General features: G+C 38.8%; 1 protein-coding gene across 2 annotated transcripts in view; it reads left to right on the plus strand.

Moving 5' to 3' along the window:
• The window catches only part of IFT81 (intraflagellar transport 81), a 98,121-nt gene that overhangs the window by 19,732 nt on the left and 58,314 nt on the right, over positions 1-20,075 (plus strand). For both annotated transcript variants that reach the window (XM_068989927.1, XM_068989928.1), the window contains exons 9-11: positions 3,031-3,194; positions 4,454-4,549; positions 16,061-16,207. In XM_068989927.1, coding sequence (XP_068846028.1) covers positions 3,031-3,194; positions 4,454-4,549; positions 16,061-16,207 — 407 coding nt within the window. The remainder of the gene's footprint in view (positions 1-3,030; positions 3,195-4,453; positions 4,550-16,060; positions 16,208-20,075) is intronic.

Raw genomic sequence — 20,075 nt, forward strand, 5'->3', positions numbered from 1 at the left:
TAAGGTATTATTTGTGCAGTATGTGTTTTTTGTGGGTTGACAGGGAATGGGGAGCAGGAAGTTCAGTCCCTGCTTTGTTGACATTGTTCTGGGAAGCAGAGTCTTAAGGATTATATTCAGCAGACTAGGAAAAGAGTAAATTAAACAGATGTTCAATTGCTTCAGGTATTTAGTTTAATAAGGTCCATCTAAATATTTTAGTAACAAAAAAATGGCTTACAAAAAAATTCTATTTGCGTAAATAACATGAAAGTATTTTTAGTGTCAGTGTAATTTGTATTTTTTCTGAGTAACAGCCATATTATAAAACATTCACTGAAGTTTTAATTTATCTTTATATTCTACATATTCCTGAGATTTGTTATATAAAAGAAGCTTCTTATTCAGTTGTAGTAGGATCAGCAGGATGTTTTCAGAGGGTTTTTAATCACAATGTTTGCTGAGATCTTAGTGACCTTATATTTATCTCATCAGCATGTTTTTATCAAACTTTTTGTTTTGTATTGGGGTATAGTCAATTAACAATGTTGTGGTAGTTTCAGGTGAACAGTGAAGGGACCCAGCCATACATATACATGTTCACCAGGATTTTGAAAGATAATCTTTTTTAAAAACTGCATAGAAATATGTCCACTTTTCAAAGTATAAGTTAAATTTTTTAAGAGAACGATTTTAAAATGTGACAGAAACTGTTTTTTGTTGACCTTATCTCAGCTTTACTGAGGTTAAATGGACATATGCTACTAAGTCACTTCAGTCGTGTCCGACTCTGTGCGACCCCATAGACGGCAGCCCACCAGGCTCCCCCGTCCCTGGGATTCTCCAGGCAAGAGCACTGGAGTGGGTTGCCATTTCCTTCTCCAACGCATGAAAGTGAAAAGTGAAAGGAAGTCGCTTAGTCGTGTTCGACTCTTAGCGACCCCGTGGGCTGCAGCCTACCAGGCTCCTCTGTCCGTGAGATTTTCCAGGCAAGAATACTGGAGTGGGGTGCCATTGCCTTCTCCAAAATGGATATATAATAAACTGCAAATGTTTAAAGTATACACTTGTTAAGTATTGACATATGTGTACCCTGATGAAACTATCACCTTAATCAAAATATAAATATTGCTATATCCATCACTGTAAAACATTTCCTTTGTAATATCTCATTTCTGTCCCTCTCACCCTCCTCAGACAACCATTGACCTGCTTTCTGTTACTATAGATTAGTTTGTATTTTCTAGAATTAGGAACTTTTTTAAACAGGCAAAATAATATTTAAGAATTTAAAATCTTTAAAAAACATTTTAGACTTTATTTCTTGCATCTCTGGGTTATATGCGGTATGTTTTAAGAACTTTCAGATGGAAAAACTGGTCATCTAACAGCCAAAGAAGCCAGGGTGTAGAGTTAATTGGAAACCATATAAGAATGATTGCCTAATTATAGTGATTCATGAAACACTCTCTTCACTTCCATTCTCCAGTCCCTAAAAAAGAGATGGGAAATTGTAGGGATGAATGGAAAACTTATGAATTTCCCATTAATAAATTTTTACTCATTAATACATGGTTAGCTCAGGAAAACTAAAAATAATTTTAAGGCTTTGGTCCAAATTTATTATGCAATCTACGTACGTAGATTACTTAAACCGGAAATCCGGTGTTTTAAAAAGTCCAGCCAGAATTTGTAGATGTGTAATGGAAAGATCCGAAATAAACTTTTTAAATCTCTCGAGGCTGGGAATTTATAACAAAATCATTATTCACTGAAAATCTGTGTATGTGTACAATTGTGCTCTCTGCCAGAATAAGAAAACTATCAAATCTTAAAAATATAATTTAAGTTGTCACTTAACTGTAAACTTAATACTTTGTAAAATCAAAACTACCAAATGTGGAAAACTGAAAATGTTTATGAATGTAGATAATTTCTCTTTTTCAGAATTTAACTTGTACCTTTAGTAATGTCTTCATTAGTTTAAACCTAAAAATTACAATGTATTATTACTGTTGTGAAGTATTAGAATAGAAATATAAATTGCATGCTGCTGCTGCTGCTAAGTCACTTCAGTCGTGTCCAACTCTGTGCAACCCCATAGACGGTAGCCCACTAGGCTCCTCCGTCCCTGGGATTCTCCAGGCAAGAATATTGGAGTGAGTGGGTTGCCATTTCCTTCTCCAGTGCATGAAAGTGAAAAGTGAAAGTGAAGTTGCTCAGTCATGCCCGACTCTTAGCGACCCCATGGACTGCAGCCTACCAGGCTCCTCCATCCATGGGATTTTCCAGTCAAGAGTACTGGAGTGGGTTGCCATTGCCTTCTCCGATATAAATTGCATAAGTACTGCAAAAGAAAAAGAATAAATGACTACTTACAGAGGAAGTAACCTGGATTAGATTTCATTTGTGTTGTCATTTGGTTCATGGGTTCCTTAAATACATAGAAGACAAAATATGATCCAGCAATATATTTGGCTCTGTAAATGTTATTTTTGCATAATGTGGAGTATAAAAGAATTAGATGGTAATTTGGGAATATCATAATATTACTTTTTCTGTAATTTAAATATTCTTCTATGTAAATTAAGACTTCCCTGGTGGCTCAGATGGTAAAGCATCTGTCTACAATATGGGATACCTGGGTTCGATCCCTGGGTTGGGAAGATCCCCTGGAGAAGGAAATGGCAATCCACTCCAGGACTATTGCCTGGAAAATCCCACGGACAGAGGAGCCTGGTAGGCTACAGTCCACGGGGTCGCAAAGAGTCGGACACTGAGCGACTTCAACTATAGTCTATGTAAATTGTCCTTTATTATCATTCTGATTAACCTCAAAAAGTTTCAGTGGCCAATCCTTTATTGTTCTGTAATGACAGCCCACTGCAGTATTCTTGCCTGGAAAATTCCATTGACAGAGGAGCCTGTGGGCTACAGTCCATGGGGTCACAGAGTCAGACCTACGCTCTCCAGGTTGTATATTTTAAAATGTAGAAAGCATCACTGTACCTACTCTATTGGGCTGAATAATCACTTATTTAATTTTCATAGGTTTAATGAAGAGGCTAGAGGAGGAGATAAAATTTAATTCATATATGGTAACTGAAAAATTTCCTAAAGAATTAGAGAACAAGAAAAAAGAATTACATTTTTTACAAAAAGTGGTCTCGGAGCCTGCTATGGGCCATTCTGATCTTCTTGAACTTGAATCTAAAGTAAGTAACAATCACCTTTTTTTTAATAAGCTCCCAATTTTATCTCATCTCCAGTCCCATGAAAATTATGTGAACTGCTTCTATAGTGTTCTGCTCTTGACTCTGAAATTAACCTGTGCTGAGTTGACAGCTCTTATAAGGAATTGTTCTTTATGAGATTATAACACATTATGTTGTTTCTTAATCCACAACTGATTAGAAAACTGGGTAACTTGGAGAAATAAATTAATGCATATGGTTGACTCATAGATTTATGTGTTTATAATATAATCATTTAGATAACAAAATTTAAAAAATATTTTAAATGATTACTTTTTATTTCCAAAAATAATATAGCAATTTTGTACTTAAAGCTAATGTTTTTTATTAGCTTTTTATGCCTGCTTTGGAATTATTAAACTTTCTTGTAATGTTCATTGAAACCTAATATCATAGCATTTTTGTTTCTTAAAAATAAAATACTAATCAAGTGTTTATTTCTTTAAATAATTAAATATCATGAAAATTGATTGAAGGATTTTGACATTAATAGGCTTAATAGCCACTACAATTAAATACATAATTCTTTTAATTTATGTATAGAAATTAGTTGTCCAACTCAGATTTGGCTTAAATTTAATGTCATAGGATTAGCAGGAAAATTCTAGTCTTTTCAAAGGATAGTTATACTGAAAGTCATATAATTTTTAAAAAAACTTATAGGACTGTATGCTTCTATTGCCTTTATTCAGTTTTATTACGTTTGAGAAAAGTTTAGATGAATGAATGGGATAAATGACAGCTATCTTAGAATCACAGATCATTCACTCGAACAGAAAGGGTTTTTAGATGGCATTCATGTCAACTCTCAGCTGGGTTTGTAAATTCCTTGTACTAAATCCCTGGGTAATATTAGTCCAGATCTGCTTTATCACTTAATTACTTGAAAAGTCACAGCCTAGGTAAAGGGGTAACTTCAGATTTTTAGAAATTGTCTTTTAAAATAATTTAAATACTTCATGTAGAATAGGATAATTTAGACATGGATGGTTAAATCCATGTAACTAATCCAATTCTGTACATACGTAGCATGAACCACGAAATGCAGATTGTCTCAAAGTAATTGTAACAACCCATCAATGGTATTAATAGGACTGATCCTCCTATCAAAATCACTGATAATAACAACTGTCAATTCAAAGCTTTGTTTGACCAGATGTCCCTTAATTTAGGTAATCACAGCCATAGTTTTAACCTTTTTTATTTTCATACTGTTTTAGATAAATGAAATAAACACACAGATCAATCAGCTGATTGAAAAGAAAATGATGAGAAATGAACCAATTGAAGGCAAACTGTCACTATATAGGCAACAGGTAAGACCTCTCTTTTTGGCTCACAAACCCACGTCTCCTGCATTGCAGGCGGATTCTTGATTGTCTGAGCTATGAGGGAAGCCCAGCAACACACTTAAGTGAAGTCGCTCAGTTGTGTCCAACTCTATGCGACCCGGTGGACTGTAGCCTACCAGGCTTCTCCGTCCATGGGATTCTCCATTTCCTTCTCCAGGGGATCTTCCTGACCTAGGAATCTAACCCAGGTCTCCCGCATTGGAGGCAGACACTTTAACCTCTGAGCCACCAGGGAAGCAAACACACTTAAGACCACTCTTTTTGGCTCACATACTTTGACCTGTAATCTTGTTGGTGAATATCTTTATAAACACCATGGTCTGTGTTATCGATAGTCTTAAAGTGAGAAGGAAATAAAGAAGAAATGTTCTTCTGTCATTGTTAATCTCCAGATTAAATCAGAGAATTTCTGGAAAAGCCACAAAGATACATGTTCAAGTCTGAAATCTGATATATCCGATAATGCTCAGCTTCCTCAATATCTGCCAAATGTGGTGATAGAGCTCTTTGTGTTTATATCTGAGTGTGAAATTTGATTTTTTTATGTGAATGCTTACCTCAAGTGATAAAAATAAATATTTATAATCTTTTTTTTTTAATATTTATAATCTTTAATGAACTAAAGTCAAAGTGTTAGCAGCTCAGTCATGTCCAACTCTGCAATCCCATGGACTGTAGCCCGCCAGGCTCCTCTGTCCAGGGAATTCTCCAGGCAAGAATACTGGAGTGAGTACCCATGCCTTTCTCCAGGAATCTTCCCGATCCAGGGATTGAACCTAGGTGTCTCCTACAATGTAGGCAGATTCTTTACTGTTTGAGCCAGAAGGGAAGTCCTAATGAACTAAAGGCAATATACTTTTTCAGGTTTAAAGTTGGCTTGAAAAAATACAGAATTACATTAAATTTTAGGGCTAAGGCATTTATTATTTTATACAGAAGTATTAAATCATCAGGATATATATATGTTGTTATGTATTGCTAAACAGCAGATTCAAATGATAGCCAATTTGAAAATATTGAGCTACATAACAGAGCATTATTTAAGGATGCTAGAATTTTTGGAAAACCTTTTTATAATGGAAAAATTTGACCATATACAAAGGTAGAGAAAATAGTCCAAATAAATCCTTGTGTGTCCTTTAGCTATAGCTATCATGGCCATTTTTATTTCATGTATAGCCCCCAGCTGCATCTGGATTATTTGAAGTAAATCTAAGATTTCATATTATTTCACATGTACATATTTCAGAATGTATCTCTAAAAAATAAAAGCTTTTAAAAAGCTTAACAACATACCATATTTAAAATTAATACTGGCAATTATCCAATCAATGTTCAGATTTCCTGATCTCTTTTTCTTTTTTTTTTTAGTTGCTTTGTTTTAATTAGGATCCCTTTGGATTTATACATTGGATTTGTTTGATGTTTCAGTTCAGTTCAGTTCAGTCACTCAGTCGTGTCCAACTCTTTGCAACCCCATGAATCGCAGCACGGCAGGCCTCCCTGTCCATCACCATCTCCCAGAGTTCACTCAGACTCACATCCATCAAGTCAGTGATGCCATCCAGCCATCTCATCCTCTGTCATCCCCTTCTCCTCCTGCCCCCAATCCCTCCCAGCATCAGAATCTTTTCCAATGAGTCAACTCTTCGCATGAGGTGGCCAAAGTACTGGAGTTTCAGCTTCAGCATCATTCCTTCCAAAGAAATCCCAGGGCTGATCTCCTTCAGAATGGACTGGTTGGAGCTCCTTGCAGTCCAAGGGACTCTCAAGAGTCTTCTCCAACACCACAGTTCAAAAGCATCAATTCTTCAGTGCTCAGCCTTCTTCACAGTCCAACTCTCACATCCATACATGACCACTGGAAAAACCATAGCCTTGACTAGACGGACCTTTGTTGGCAAAGTAATGTCTCTGCTTTTTAATATACTATCTAGGTTGGTCATAACTTTTCTTCCAAGGAGTAAGCGTCTTTTAATTTCATAGCTGCAATCACCATCTGCAGTGATTTTGGAGCCCCAAAAAATAAAGTCTGACACTGTTTCCCCATCTATTTCCCATGAAGTGATGGGACCGGATGCCATGATCTTAGTTTCTGAATGTTGAGCTTTAAGCCAACTTTTTTGCTCTCCTCTTTCACTTTCATCAAGAGGCTTTTTAGCTCCCCTTCACTTTCTGTCCTAAGGGTGGTGTCATCTACATATCTGAGGTTATTGATATTTCTCCCGGCAGTCTTGATTCCAGCTTGTGTTTCTTCCAGTCCAGCGTTTCTCATGATGTACTCTGCATATAAGTTAAATAAGCAGGGTGACAGCATACAGCCTTGACATACTCCTTTTCCTATTTGGAACCAGTCTGTTGTTCCATGTCCAGTTCTAACTATTGCTTCCTGACCTGCATACAGATTTCTCAAGAGGCAGGTCAGGTGGTCTGGTATTCCCATCTCTTTCAGAATTTTCCACAGTTTATTGTGATCCACACAGTCATAGGCTTTGGCATAGTCAATAAAACAGAAATAGATGTTTTTCTGGAACTCTCTTGCTTTTTCCATGATCCAGCAGATGTTGGCAATTTGATCTCTGATTCCTCTGCCTTTTCTAAAACCAGCTTGAACATCAGGGAGTTCATGGTTCACGTACTGCTGAAGCCTGGCTTGGAGAATTTTGAGCATTACTTTACTAGCGTGTGAGATGAGTGCAATTGTGTGGTAGTTTGAGCACTCTTTGGCATTGCCTTTCTTTGGGACTGGAATGAAAACTGACCTTTTCCAGTCTTGTGGCCACTGCTGAGTTTTCTAAGTTTGCTGGCATATTGAGTGCAGCACTTTCATAGCATCATCTTTCAGGATTTGAAACAGCTCTACTGGAATTCCATCACCTCCACTAGCTTTGTTCGTAGTGATGCTTTCTAAGGCCCACTTCACTTCACATTCCAAGATGTCTGGCTCTAGATTAGTGATCACATCATCATGATTATCTGGGTCGCAAAGATCTTTTTTGTACAGTTCTTCCGTGTATTCTTGCCACCTCTTCTTAATATCTTCTGCTTCTGTTAGGTCCATACCATTTCTGTCCTCTATTGAGCCCATCTTTGCATGAAATGTTCCCTTGGTATCTCTAATTGTCTTGAAGAGATCTCTAGTCTTTCCCATTCTGATGTTTTCCTCGATTTCTTTGCCTTGATCGCTGAAGAAGGCTTTTTTATCTCTTCTTGGTATTCTTTGGATCTCTGCATTCAGATGCTTATATCTTTCCTTTTCTCCTTTACTTTTCGCCTCTCTTCTTTTCACAGCTATTTGTAAGGCCTGCCCAGACAGCCATTTTGCTTTTTTGCATTTCTTTTCCGTGGGGATGGTCTTGATCCCTGTCTCCTGTACAATGTCACGAACCTCCATCCATAGTTCATCAGGCACTCTATCAGATCTAGTCCCTTAAGTCTATTTCTCACTTCCACTGTATAATCATAAGGGATTTGATTTAAGTCATACCTGAATGCTGTAGCGGTTTTCCCTACTTTCTTCAATTTGAGTCTGAATTTGGTAATAAGGAGTTCATGATCTGAGCCACAGTCAGCTCCTGGTCTTGTTTTTGTTTGGTTTTGTTTTGTTTGATGTTTAAATCTCACTTAATCTATAGACTCTCTTCCTTACTTATTTATCCATTTATTTAATAATTTTTTGTGATTTTTTTTATTGAAGAAATTTATTTTTCCTATAGCATTTCCCATGGTTGATGTTTTGCTGATTGCAACTGAATGGTGTCCTTTTAAAATGTTCCTCTGTGTCCTGTATTTCCTATATATTAGAAACTTGAAACAACTAGAAACTTGAACAGGCTTTTTTTTTTTTTTTAAGAATACTTTCTAGTTGGTATTTTGCCATTCCCTGGAGTATAGAGGAGTTGAAGTTAGGCCAACTTCTTTTTTATCTTTACTTTGCTGTCAGACAGGGCCATTCTGTCCAATATTTGTTTATAGAAAAGGAGTCTTGCTCAGTTATTTATGGCGAGCAGTCTTTTTGATATAGTTTCTCTGAATAAGACTAAATTCCACAATATTCATTCCTGCTGAGTAGATGGCCTCATATCAGAGCAGAGAAGCACGGCTCATGATTGGAGTAAGACATTGGCTCCTCAGAGAACAACTTTAGAGTGAAAGAAAGATGTAGAAGAGTATATAAAGCTCTATCCAGAAAATACTGGGTAATTATTATGACTCTTTTCCAAGCACTCTTTCGCTAACTGCTTAGAGGATGTTTGTCCTGCAGGATAGAGTGTGGAAAAGAGCCAGGATGATTAGGTTAATCTCTCTGTGGTTTATGAAATCCCACAGTAAACCCCACTTCCCGCTTGTTTGCTCTGGATGAAAAAGCCCCACCCACTTTAATGTGATGGTCCCTGGCCTCCTGTAGTGTGACCAACGATGGATATTCTTCATCCTTCATCCTTTTAAATTGACCCATGACTAGACACTGGAATCTGTGTCTTGAAAGTGCAGGGTTGTCTGTTCTCCTGGGAACCAAATCCCCTAATGGCATCAACATTATTCATCATTTGCTTTAATCCATATGTTACACACAAGTTTATTATTACACTAAAAATAATATTATATATACATATATTCATATATTTCCATCCTTAGAGAAAGCAGAGCATATTATACACACTTTTGTTCACAGTGCTTTTTTTCTCAATATATGCTATTGAATAGTATAGTAGAATAATCTTTATTCCTTTATAACTTTATTGAGATACAATTCATATACTATACAGTTCACCCATTTAAGGTGTAAATTCAATGATATTTAGTATCAGAGCTGTACAACCATTACCCAATCAATTTTAGAACATTTTTATCATGTCAAAAAAGAAACCCTGAACCCATTAGCAGTCACTTCCCATTTTCCCCCAGATCCTCAGCCCCAGTCAACTACAAAAGACCAAACTAGCTCTGTAAATTTCCCTGTTGTGGACATTTCATATAAATGGAATCATACGATATGTCGTCCTTTGTGACTGGGTTCTTATACTTAGCATACTGTTTTTAAAGTTCCTTCATGTATGATGACTCAGACAGTAAAGAATTTCCTTCTGTATAGGAGACCAGGGTTCAATCTCCGGGTCAGAAAGATCCCCTAGGGAAGGGAATGGCAACCTACTCCAGTATTCTTGCCTGGAGAATTCCATGGACAGAGGAGCATGGCAGGCTACAGTCAGTAGGGTTCCAAAGAGTCAGATTCACTTCATGTTGTTAACATGTATTTCTACATGCTTAAACCTTTTTATTACTGAATAATATTCCATTATACAGATATATCACATTTTGTTTTTCTGTTCATCAGTTAATGAGCATTTGGGTTGTCCCTACTTTTTTGGCTATTATGAATAATGCGGTAGGAATATTCTTATACAAGTTTTTGTTTGAAAATAAATTTTCACTTCTCATGAGTATACTTGTAGGAGTGCAATTGTTGGTTCAATGATAATTCTGTATGTAACATTTTGAGGAAATGCCAGCTGCTGTGTCACGTCAATCATGTCCGACTCTGTGCGACCCCATAGACGGCAGCCCACCAGGCTCCCCCGTCCCTGGGAGTCTCCAGGCAAGAACACTGGAGTGGGTTGCCATTTCCTTCTCCACGAGGAAATGCCAGACTACTTTCCAAAGAAGCTGTACCATTTTACATTGCCACCAACAGTGTATGAAGGTTCTGATTTCTCCACATTTGTACCAACACTTGTTATTATCTGTCTTTTTTGTATCCTGTAGTGGATATGCTTATTTCTGTTCACAGACATACTCCACTGGGTATGGAGTGGGTATATCACAGTTTATTCAACCAGTCTCCAGTTGATGAACATTTGGGTTGTTGCCATTCTTATGCTATTGGCAGTCATACATCGATAAATAGCTTTTTGTTTATGTCTTTGCATTTTTTGTCAGTGTGTCTTTGGGATATAGTCTCAGAAGTGAGATTGCTACATCAAACAGTAAATGTGTATGTAAGTTTGCTAGATATTGCCAAATTTCTTTTCATAAGGGTTTTAGCATTTTACATTTTGTGGCAGTATATGAGAGCGCCTATTTCCTTACAGCCTCATCAGTAGAGTATGTTGTCAAACTTTTAGATTTTTGCTATCCTTGTAGATAAGAAATGGTATTTTATGATAGTTTTAATGTTTATTTATCTTACTATAAACAAGGTTGATCATCTTTTCACATAATCTTACTATAAGCAAGGTTGAGCATCTGTATTTTCATATCATGTGTATTTTCATTTTTTAAACAGGGAGAATTGTTTAAAGGGTTTGCACTAAAGATTTCTCTCTCTTATAAAATCTGTTTGATAAAAGTATTTGTAATATTTCACTGGAGAAGACAGTTTGGCTAATGTCTTTCTTAAACTAGTACAGTCATGGTTCATTTAAGGAAATGCCCCACAAGTTGCTAATGCTACATTATCCATAAATGCTGCATTTATGGCTAAGAGCACCCATCTGGGTTGTGTAAACATTTGCATAATTCTGGTGAATCAGATGTTTAATTTTCAATTTGCATTTTATTTATTAGAATGCCCCAAATATAATAAATGTTTTAACATTTTATTTTAAGAGTATGGGTGTTGAATTTAGATAGGATGATCTGTATTGTAGTTTTGGGAATAAAGCATTCTTGTTTTATTCCTGTGAAAGGAAACCAACCATACAGAAAAACAGCAGACTTAGTGTTAGCTTCTGGGTTTACCTAGAAGATATTTTCATTAGCATTTCAATGTTAGTTGACAAGATTTTAATATTTTTTATTACTATTGTATTTCTGTTTCTCTGCTGATATATCCTATATTTTGCCTTCCAAAATGTTTTAAGGCTGCTATTTAATGCACATCGCAGGGGATTCCCTCGTGGCAGGGGGGAGTGGTTCAAACTTGGTGCTTTCACTGGCAGGCCCCAGGTTCAACCCCTGGTAGGGAAGATAAGATCCCACAAGCCATGTGGTGCAGCCAGATACATATATAAATATACATATATGTGTATATTATTGTTGTTGTTTAGTTGCCCAGTTATGTCTGACTCTTTGCGACCCCATGGACTGTAGCACGCCAGGCCTCCCTGTCTCTCAACATCTCCCAGAGTTTGCCCAAATTCATGTTCATTGCATTGGTGCTGCCATCCAGCCATCTCACCCTCTGATGCCCTGTTCTTCTGCCCTCAATCTTTCCCAGCATCAGAGACTTCCAATGAGTCGTCTGTGTGCATCAGATGACCAAAATACTGGAGCTTTTGCTTCAGCATCAGTCCTTCCAGTGAATATTCAGAGTTGATCTCCCGTAAGATTCACTGGTTTGATCTTACTATCCAGGGGATTTTCAGGAGTCATCTCCAGCACCATAGTTCGAAGGCATTGTAGTTCTTTGGCATTCTGTCTTCTTTATGGTCCAGCTTTCACAACCCAATGTGACCACTGGGAAGACCATAGCCTTGACTATATGGACCTTTGTTGGCAGAGTAATGTCTCTGCTTTTCAACGCTCTCTCTAGGTTTGTCATTGCTTTCCTGCCAAGAAGCACTTGTCTTCTGATTTCATGGCTGCAGTCACCATCTGCAGTTATTTCGGAGCCCAAGAAGAGGAAATCTGTCACTGCTTCCACCTTTTCCTCTTCTATTTGCCATGCAGTAATGGGGCTGGATACCATGATCTTTGTTTTTTTAATATTTAGTCTTAAGCAGGCTCATTCATTTTCCGCCTTCACCCTCATCAAGAAGCTCTTTAGTTCCTCTTTGCTTTCTGCCATTAGAGTGGTATCATCTGCATATCTGAGGTTATTGATGTTTCTCCTGCCTATCTTGATTCCAGCTTGTAACTCATCCAGCCCAGCATTTCCTGTGACGTGCTCACAAGAAATAGATTAAACAAACAAGGTGACAGCAGATAGACCTGTTGTACTCCTTTCTCAATCTTGAACCAATCATTTATTTCATACAGGGTTCTAACTGTTGCTTCTTGATCCACATACAGATTTCTCAGGAGACAGGTGAGATGGTCTGGTATTCCCATCTCTCTAAGAACTTTCCACAGTTTGTCATGATCTAGCGAAGTCAGTGAAACAGAGATAGATGTTTTTTCTGAAATTCCCTTGCTTTTTCTATAATCCAGTGAATTTGATCTTTAGTTCCTCTTCCTTTTCTAAACCCAGCTTGGACATCTGGAAGTTCTTGGTTCACATAATGCTGAACCCTAGCATGCAAGATTTTAAGCATGACCTTACTAACATGGAAAATGAGTGCAATTGTCTGTTGGTTAGCACATTCTTTGGTACTGGGTATTCTTGAGTATTGGGGTGAGAGGATTGACCTTTTCCAGTCCTGTGGCTCCTGCTGGGTCTTCCAGATTTGCTGACATAATGAATGCCAAGGGCTTCCCTGGTGGCTCAGATGGTAAAGAATCTGTCTTCAGTGCAGGAGACCCAGATTCGATCCTTGGGTCAGGAAGACCCCCAGGCGAAGGGAATGGCAACCCACTTCAGTATTCTTGGCTGAAGAATTCTATGGACAGAGGAGCCTGGTGGGCTACAGTCCATAGGGTTGCCAAGTTAGACATGACTGAGCAAGTAACACAGCTATCTGGGGCCAGCATGCTACATTTTCCCATCCCTTTGTCCTGAGGGAGTGGCAGCAGCTATATTGCAGGCATTGTTATGCAATGAATGCAAAACCTTGATGGCATCATCCTTTAGGGGTTTGAATAGTTCCGCTGGAATTTCATTGCATCCAGTAGCTTTATGGCACCCCACTCCAGTACTCTTGCCTAGAAAATCCCATGGATGGAGGAGCCTGGTAGGCTGTGGTCCATGGGATTGCTAAGAGTCGGACACAACTGAGCAACTTCACTTTCACTTTTCCCTTTCATGCATTGGAGAAGGAAATGGCAGCCCACTCCAGTGCTCTTGCCTGGAGAATCCCAGGGACGGGGGAGCCTGGTGGGCTGCTGTCTGTGGGGTTGCACAGAGTTGGACATGACTGAAGCGACTTAGCAGCAGTAGCAGCAGCTTTATTAACAGCAGTGCTTCTTAAGTTCCACTTGACTTTGCACTCCAGAATGTCTGGCTCTGGGTGACTAACCATACCATCATAGTAATCTGGTTCTTTAAGATCTTTTTTATACAGCTCTTTGATGGATTCTTTTCATTTCTTCTTGATCTCTTCAGCATCTACTCGGTCTCTACCATTTTTACCCTTTATTGTGCCCACCTTTGGGTGGAATTATTCCTTGATGTTTCCAGTTTTCCTGAAGAGATCTCTAGTCTTTCCCCTTTTGTTGTTTCCTTCTATTATTAAGCATTGTTCATCGAAGAAGGCCTTCTTGTCTCTTCTAGCTATTTTTTGGAACTCTGATTTTAATTGAATGTACCCTTCCCTCTCTCCCTTGCTTTTTCACTTCTCTTCATTCTTCCGCTATTTGTAAAGCCTCCTCATATAACCACTTTGCCTTCTTGCTTTTCTTTGGGATGGTTTTGTTCACTGCCTCCTGTACAATATTACGGACCTCTGTTCATCGTTCTTCAGGCACATCGTTAGCTGGATCTAGTCCCTTGAATCTATTGGTTACCTCTACTGTGAATTCATATGGATTAATTCATATGGCTGGCCTAGTGTTTTTCCCAGCTTTCTTTAGTTTAAGCCTGAATTTGCTATGAGAAGCTGATGATCTGAGCCACAGTCAGCTCCAGGTCTTGTTTTTGCTGACTGTATACAGCTTCTCCTACATCTTTGTCTACAAAGAATGTAGTCAATTTGATTTTGGTATTGACCATTTGGTGGTGTCTATGTATGTGTAAACTTGTCTTTCCTGTTGTTGAAAAAGGTTATTTGCTATGACTTGTACATTCTCTTGGCAGAATTCAGTTAACCTTTGCCCTGCTTGATTTTGTTCTCCAAGGCCAAGCTTGCCTGTTACTCCAGGTTTATCTTGACTTCCTACTTTTACATTCCAATCCCTGATGATGAATAGAATATCTTTTTTAGGTGTTAGTTCTAGAAGGTCTTCCAGGCCTTCATAGAGCTAATCAACTTCAGTTTCTTCAGCATTGGTGGTAAGGGCAGAGACTTGAATTACTGTGATATTGAATGGCTTGCCTTGGAAACAGAGATTATTCTGTCATTTTTGATGTTGCACCCAAGTACTGTATTTTTGACTCTTTTGTCAATTATCTGGGCTACTCCATTTCTTCTATGGGATTCTTGCCCACAGTAGTAGATATAATGGTCATCTGAATTAAATTTGCCCATTCCCGTCAATTTTAGTTCACTGATTCCTAGGATGTCGATGTTTATTCTTACCATCTCCTGCTTGACCACATCCAATTTTCCTTGATTCATGGACCTAACATTCCAGGTTCCTGTACAGTACTGTTCCTTGCAGCATTGGATTTTACTTTCATCAACAAATACATCCACAACTGAGTGTTGTATCTGCCTTGGCCCACCCTCTTCATTCATTCCAGGTCTATTGGTAATTCTCCATTCTTCCCCAGTAGCATATTGGATACCTTCAGACCCAAGGGACTCATCTTTTGGTGTCTTATCTTTTTGGTCTTTTATACAGTTCATGAGGTTCTCACGGCAAGTATACTGGGATGGTTTGCCATTCCCTTCTCCAGTGGATCACTTTTAGTCAGAACTCTCTGCTCAGATCTGTCCATCTTGGGTGGCCCTGCACGGCATGGCTCATAGATTCAAAGTTATGCAAGCCTCTCTGCCATGACAAGGCAGTGATCTGTGAAGGGGATATGTGTATATGTGTGTGTGTGTGTGTGTGTGTATAGCATCAGTTCAGTTCAGTTCAGTTCAGTCGCTCAGTCGTGTCCGACTCTGCGACCCCATGAATCGCAGCATGCCAGGCCTCCCTGTCCATCACCATCTCCCGGAGTTCACTCAGACTCACATCCATCGAGTCAGTGATGCCATCCAGCCATCTCATCCTCTGTCATCCCCTTCTCCTCCTGCCCCCAATCCCTCCCAGCATCAGAACCTTTTCCAATGAATCAACTCTTCGCATGAGGTGGCCAAAGTACTGGAGTTTCAGCTTCAGCATCATTCCTTCCAAAGAAATCCCAGGGCTGATCTCCTTCAGAATGGACTGGTTGGAGCTCCTCGCAGTCCAAGAGACTCTCAAGAGTCTTCTCCAACACCACAGTTCAAAAGCATCAATTCTTCGGTGCTCAGCCTTCTTCACAGTCCAACTCTCACATCCATACATGACCACTGGAAAAACCATAGCCTTGACTAGACGGACTTTAGTCGGCTTATACTAAATATAAAACTCGTGATAGCAGGTGGTAGGGCAAAGGGTATTGTCAGGAGAAGTCAACCTGATATTGAAAATTTAGCTCAGTCAGTAAAATCTAAAAATTACATAATTTCAGAAAATAATAGAAAGTTGACTGTCTCATTTTTACATTTTTATTTAATGCTTAATTAGGCATCTATCATTTCTCGTAAAAAAGAAGCCAAAGCTGAGGAACTTCAGGAAGCAAAGGAAAAGTTAGCCAACCTAGAGAGAGAGGTGTCAGTGAAGACAAGTCAGACCCGTGAATTTGATGGCACTGAAGTTTTGAAGGGAGATGAGGTAAGTTGAGATATCTAATGGGAAGAGAATATGGTTATTGCTTTTGTTGGAAACCATTAATGTTTTTTACTTTTTAGTTTGTCTGTCAGTAAACGGGACATTCATCATATTGATGTTTGGCAGAAATCAACACAATTCTGTAAAGCATTTATCCTTCAACTAAAAAATAACTTTAAAAAAGATAAAAAATAGGAAGTTCATTTATTCTATGAAACTTATTTATTTAAAACTGAAAACTCTGCGACTTCCCTGGTGATCCAATGGCTAAGACTCCATGCTTGCAGTGCAGGGGGCCCAGGTTCAGTCCCTGGTCAGGGATCCCACATGTGCAACTAGATTCTGCATGCTGCAATCAAGATTCTGCATGCTGCAGCTAAGACCTGATACAGCCAAATAAATAAAATAAAAATAAATATTTTTAAAAATAAGAATAAAACTGAAAACTCTTTTCAATAATATTAGATATGCTTGATATATAATGACAGAGATTTTAGTGATTTTATGAAATAATGTTCCAAATTTTCACTTTTTAAGTGAATTTATTTTGGATTTAGTATACGTATTAGGTTATAAAAGTAAAACTGAACGAGTAGGAACTGTCAGGTAAGCAAATATTCATATTTTTTGATAAATATAATTCCATAAAGAGCTGAGAAAGTATCACTAAGTTGCTTCATCAATAATGTGTACTTGGCCAGTGGGACTGGCATCATTAAAATGACTTCATTAAAAAATGCTTACAAATTTTAAAAATATAATTATGTCTTACATTGCTGTCTCTTTACATTTTGAACAATGATTTGGCAGCTCTTATTTTACTTATCCTTCTGTCAGACTCATGAAATGAGTAGGACAAGTAATATTGTCATTTATAGATGGTTGAAGTTCAGCATCAAAAATATAAACCCCATCCTCCTTTTTATGAAGTTATCTCAAGAAAGTAAATAAATGAAGCAAAATATCTTGCCTTCAGCTCAGTGCTTTTTTTTTTCTTTTAGCAAAACAAGTGATAGGTCATATTTTAATTCGTAAACATTGCATCTCTTTACCACCTCTAACAGCTTTTTTATGTTATATTAGCTACTGCTGCTGCTAGGTCACTTCAGTCGTGTCCGACTCTGTGTGATCCCATAGACGGCAGCCCACCAGGCTCCCCCGTCCCTGGGATTCTCCAGGCAAGAGTACTGGAGTGGGGTGCCATCGCCTTCTCCGATATTAGCTATTGCTGCTGCTGCTGCTGCTGCTGCTAAGTCACTTCAGTCATGTCCGACTCTGTGCGACCCCAGAGACGGCAGCCCACCAGGCTCCCCCGTCCCTGGGATTCTCCAGGCAAGAACATTGGAGTGGGTTGCCATTTCCTTCTCCAATGCATGAAAGGGAAAAGTGAAAGTGAAGTCGCTCAGTCGTGTCCGACTCTTAGCGATCCCATGGACTGCAGCCTACCAGGCTCCTCTGTCCACGGGATTTTCCAGGCAAGAGTACTGGAGTGGGGTGCCATTGTTCTCAGCAAAAGCTACTTTGAGGCACGGGTGGGTGCTAATGACGGCGAGGGCCGTGCGGAGACGGGCGTCTGGAGGCGGGCGTGCCAGGGGCCCGGCCGGGGCCCAGAGGCCACCTGGCCGGCAGATGTGGGGAGCTGTTGAGAGGGGTCACCAGGAAGCCCTTCCCAGGGCGAGAGCGTTCTCTGCATGGAGTGGGCTCGCAGGAGAGACGCCTCTGGGGCCTTCCCGGCATTAGGCCTGGCGCCCGTGGGCGCGTGAATGTGCGCGGGCACCAGTGCCTGTGGGGGTCTGTGCGGACTCCTGTTGGAGAGTCCCGCGGCCTACCCGCCACCCTCTCCACCTAGATAACGTGGCTCCTTAGAGTTTCCCCTGGGCGGACAGGTGTCAGCGTGTGCATTTCAGTGCCAGCCGTGTGTGGCTGACTGGTGAAATGTAAGGTCTTGTGAAACTCGAGCGTGAAACTAGTGAGATCCAGAGTTTAGATTTAATGGGCTCGAGTGAACCATAATCAAGTTGCGGCCTCCACGCGAGGTAAATGATTGGCTCCTCTTCAGGTAAACCTGAGGAGAGGGCTCATTCCTTTTAAGTGACCCAGATGGTGTTGTGGAGACCAGTGGTCCCACTGGGTGCCCTGGCCCCTTCTGCTGTGACTTTTTTTTTTTTTAATAAAACGTAACCCACTGGTCGCCTGGAAGCACTCTGGAAAAAAAAAAAAAAGCTACTTTGAAAAGCTGCTCAGGTCCAAACCTCATTTTTGGCTTTGAAAAGTTATTGAATTCATACTGTTACAAATTGGCAGTGAATCTTCACTATGCCAAACACAAATGAATTGTTTCCATAGCACCACTTTCCTCTGGTGCTTTTGATTGTAGCCTCTCTGTATGGCTTCTAGTTTATTGGGGAGGTAGAATTCATAAATCAACACTTGATTGAAAAACTTTGGCTTTTAACATCCACTTCAGGGGAATTCCCTGGCAGTTCAGTGTTTAGGACTGAAGGCTTTCATTGCAGGGGGCACGGGTTCAATCTCTGGTCCGGTAACTGAAAACTGCCTGCCGAATGGTGAAGCCAAAAAAAAAAAAAAAAAAAAGACATTAACTTACAGATTGCTTTAAGAAATGAGAGTATTTTACACCTAAAACAGCTGGAAAAAGAACTTAAAAACGCCAAAATTAGCAGAAGGAAAGAAATCAAAGATCAGAGCAGAAATAAATGAAAAAAATGAAAGAAACAATAATAAAGATTAATAAAACTAAAATCTAGCTCTTTGAGACGATAAACTAAATCGACAAACCTTTAGCCAGACTCATCAAGGAAAAAAGAGAGAGAAGAATCAAATCAACAAAATTAGAAAAGAAAAAGGAGAGGTTACAACAGACAGTTCAGAAATATAAAGGATGATAAGAGACTATTATGAACAATATGGCAATATGAACTATATGGCAATAAAATGGATAACCTGGAAGAAATGGACAGATTCTTAGAAAAGTTCAATTTTCCAAGACTGAACCAGGAAGAAATAGAAATTATGAACAACCCAATTACAAGCACTGAAATAAAAACTAATCAGAAATCTCCCAAAAAACGAAAGCCCAGGACCAGATGGCTTCACAGGTGAATTCTGTCACGTGTTTAGAGTAGAGCTAACACCTATCCTTCTAAAACTCTTTCAAAAAATTACAGAGGAAGGAACACTTCCAAACTCATTCTACACAGCCACCATCACCCTGATACCAAAACCAGACAAAGACAACACTAAAAAAGAAAACTACAGGCCAATATCACTGATGAACATATATGCAAAAATCCTCAACAAAATTCTACCAAACATAATTCAACAACATATTAAAAAGTTCATACACCATGATCAAGTTGGGTTTATTCCAGAGGTGCAAGAATTCTTCAATATATGCAAATCAATTAATGTGATTCACCATGTTAACAAACTGAAAGATAAAAACTATATGATAATCTCAATGGATGCAGAAAAGGCCTTTGACAAAATTCAGCACCCATTTTGATTAAAACTCTTCAAAAAGTGGGCATAGAAGTACCATTTACTCAACATAGAAAAGGCCATATATGATAAGCCCACAGCAAACATAATTCTTAATTCTGAAAAACTGAAAGCATTCCTCCTAAGATCAGGAACAAGACAAGGGTGTCTACTCTCACCACTATAATTCAACATAGTTTTGGAAGTCCTAGTTACAACAATCAGAGAAGAAAAAGAAATAAAAGGAATCCAGATCAGAAAAGAAGTAATGTTCTCACTGTTTACAGATGACATGATACAGATGAGAAGAAAAGATACTATCAGAAAATTACTAGAGCTAATCAATGAATTTAGCAAATTCACAGGACAC

The sequence above is a fragment of the Capricornis sumatraensis genome, chromosome 17, assembly GCF_032405125.1.
Source record: "Capricornis sumatraensis isolate serow.1 chromosome 17, serow.2, whole genome shotgun sequence".
Taxonomy (NCBI): domain Eukaryota; kingdom Metazoa; phylum Chordata; class Mammalia; order Artiodactyla; family Bovidae; genus Capricornis; species Capricornis sumatraensis.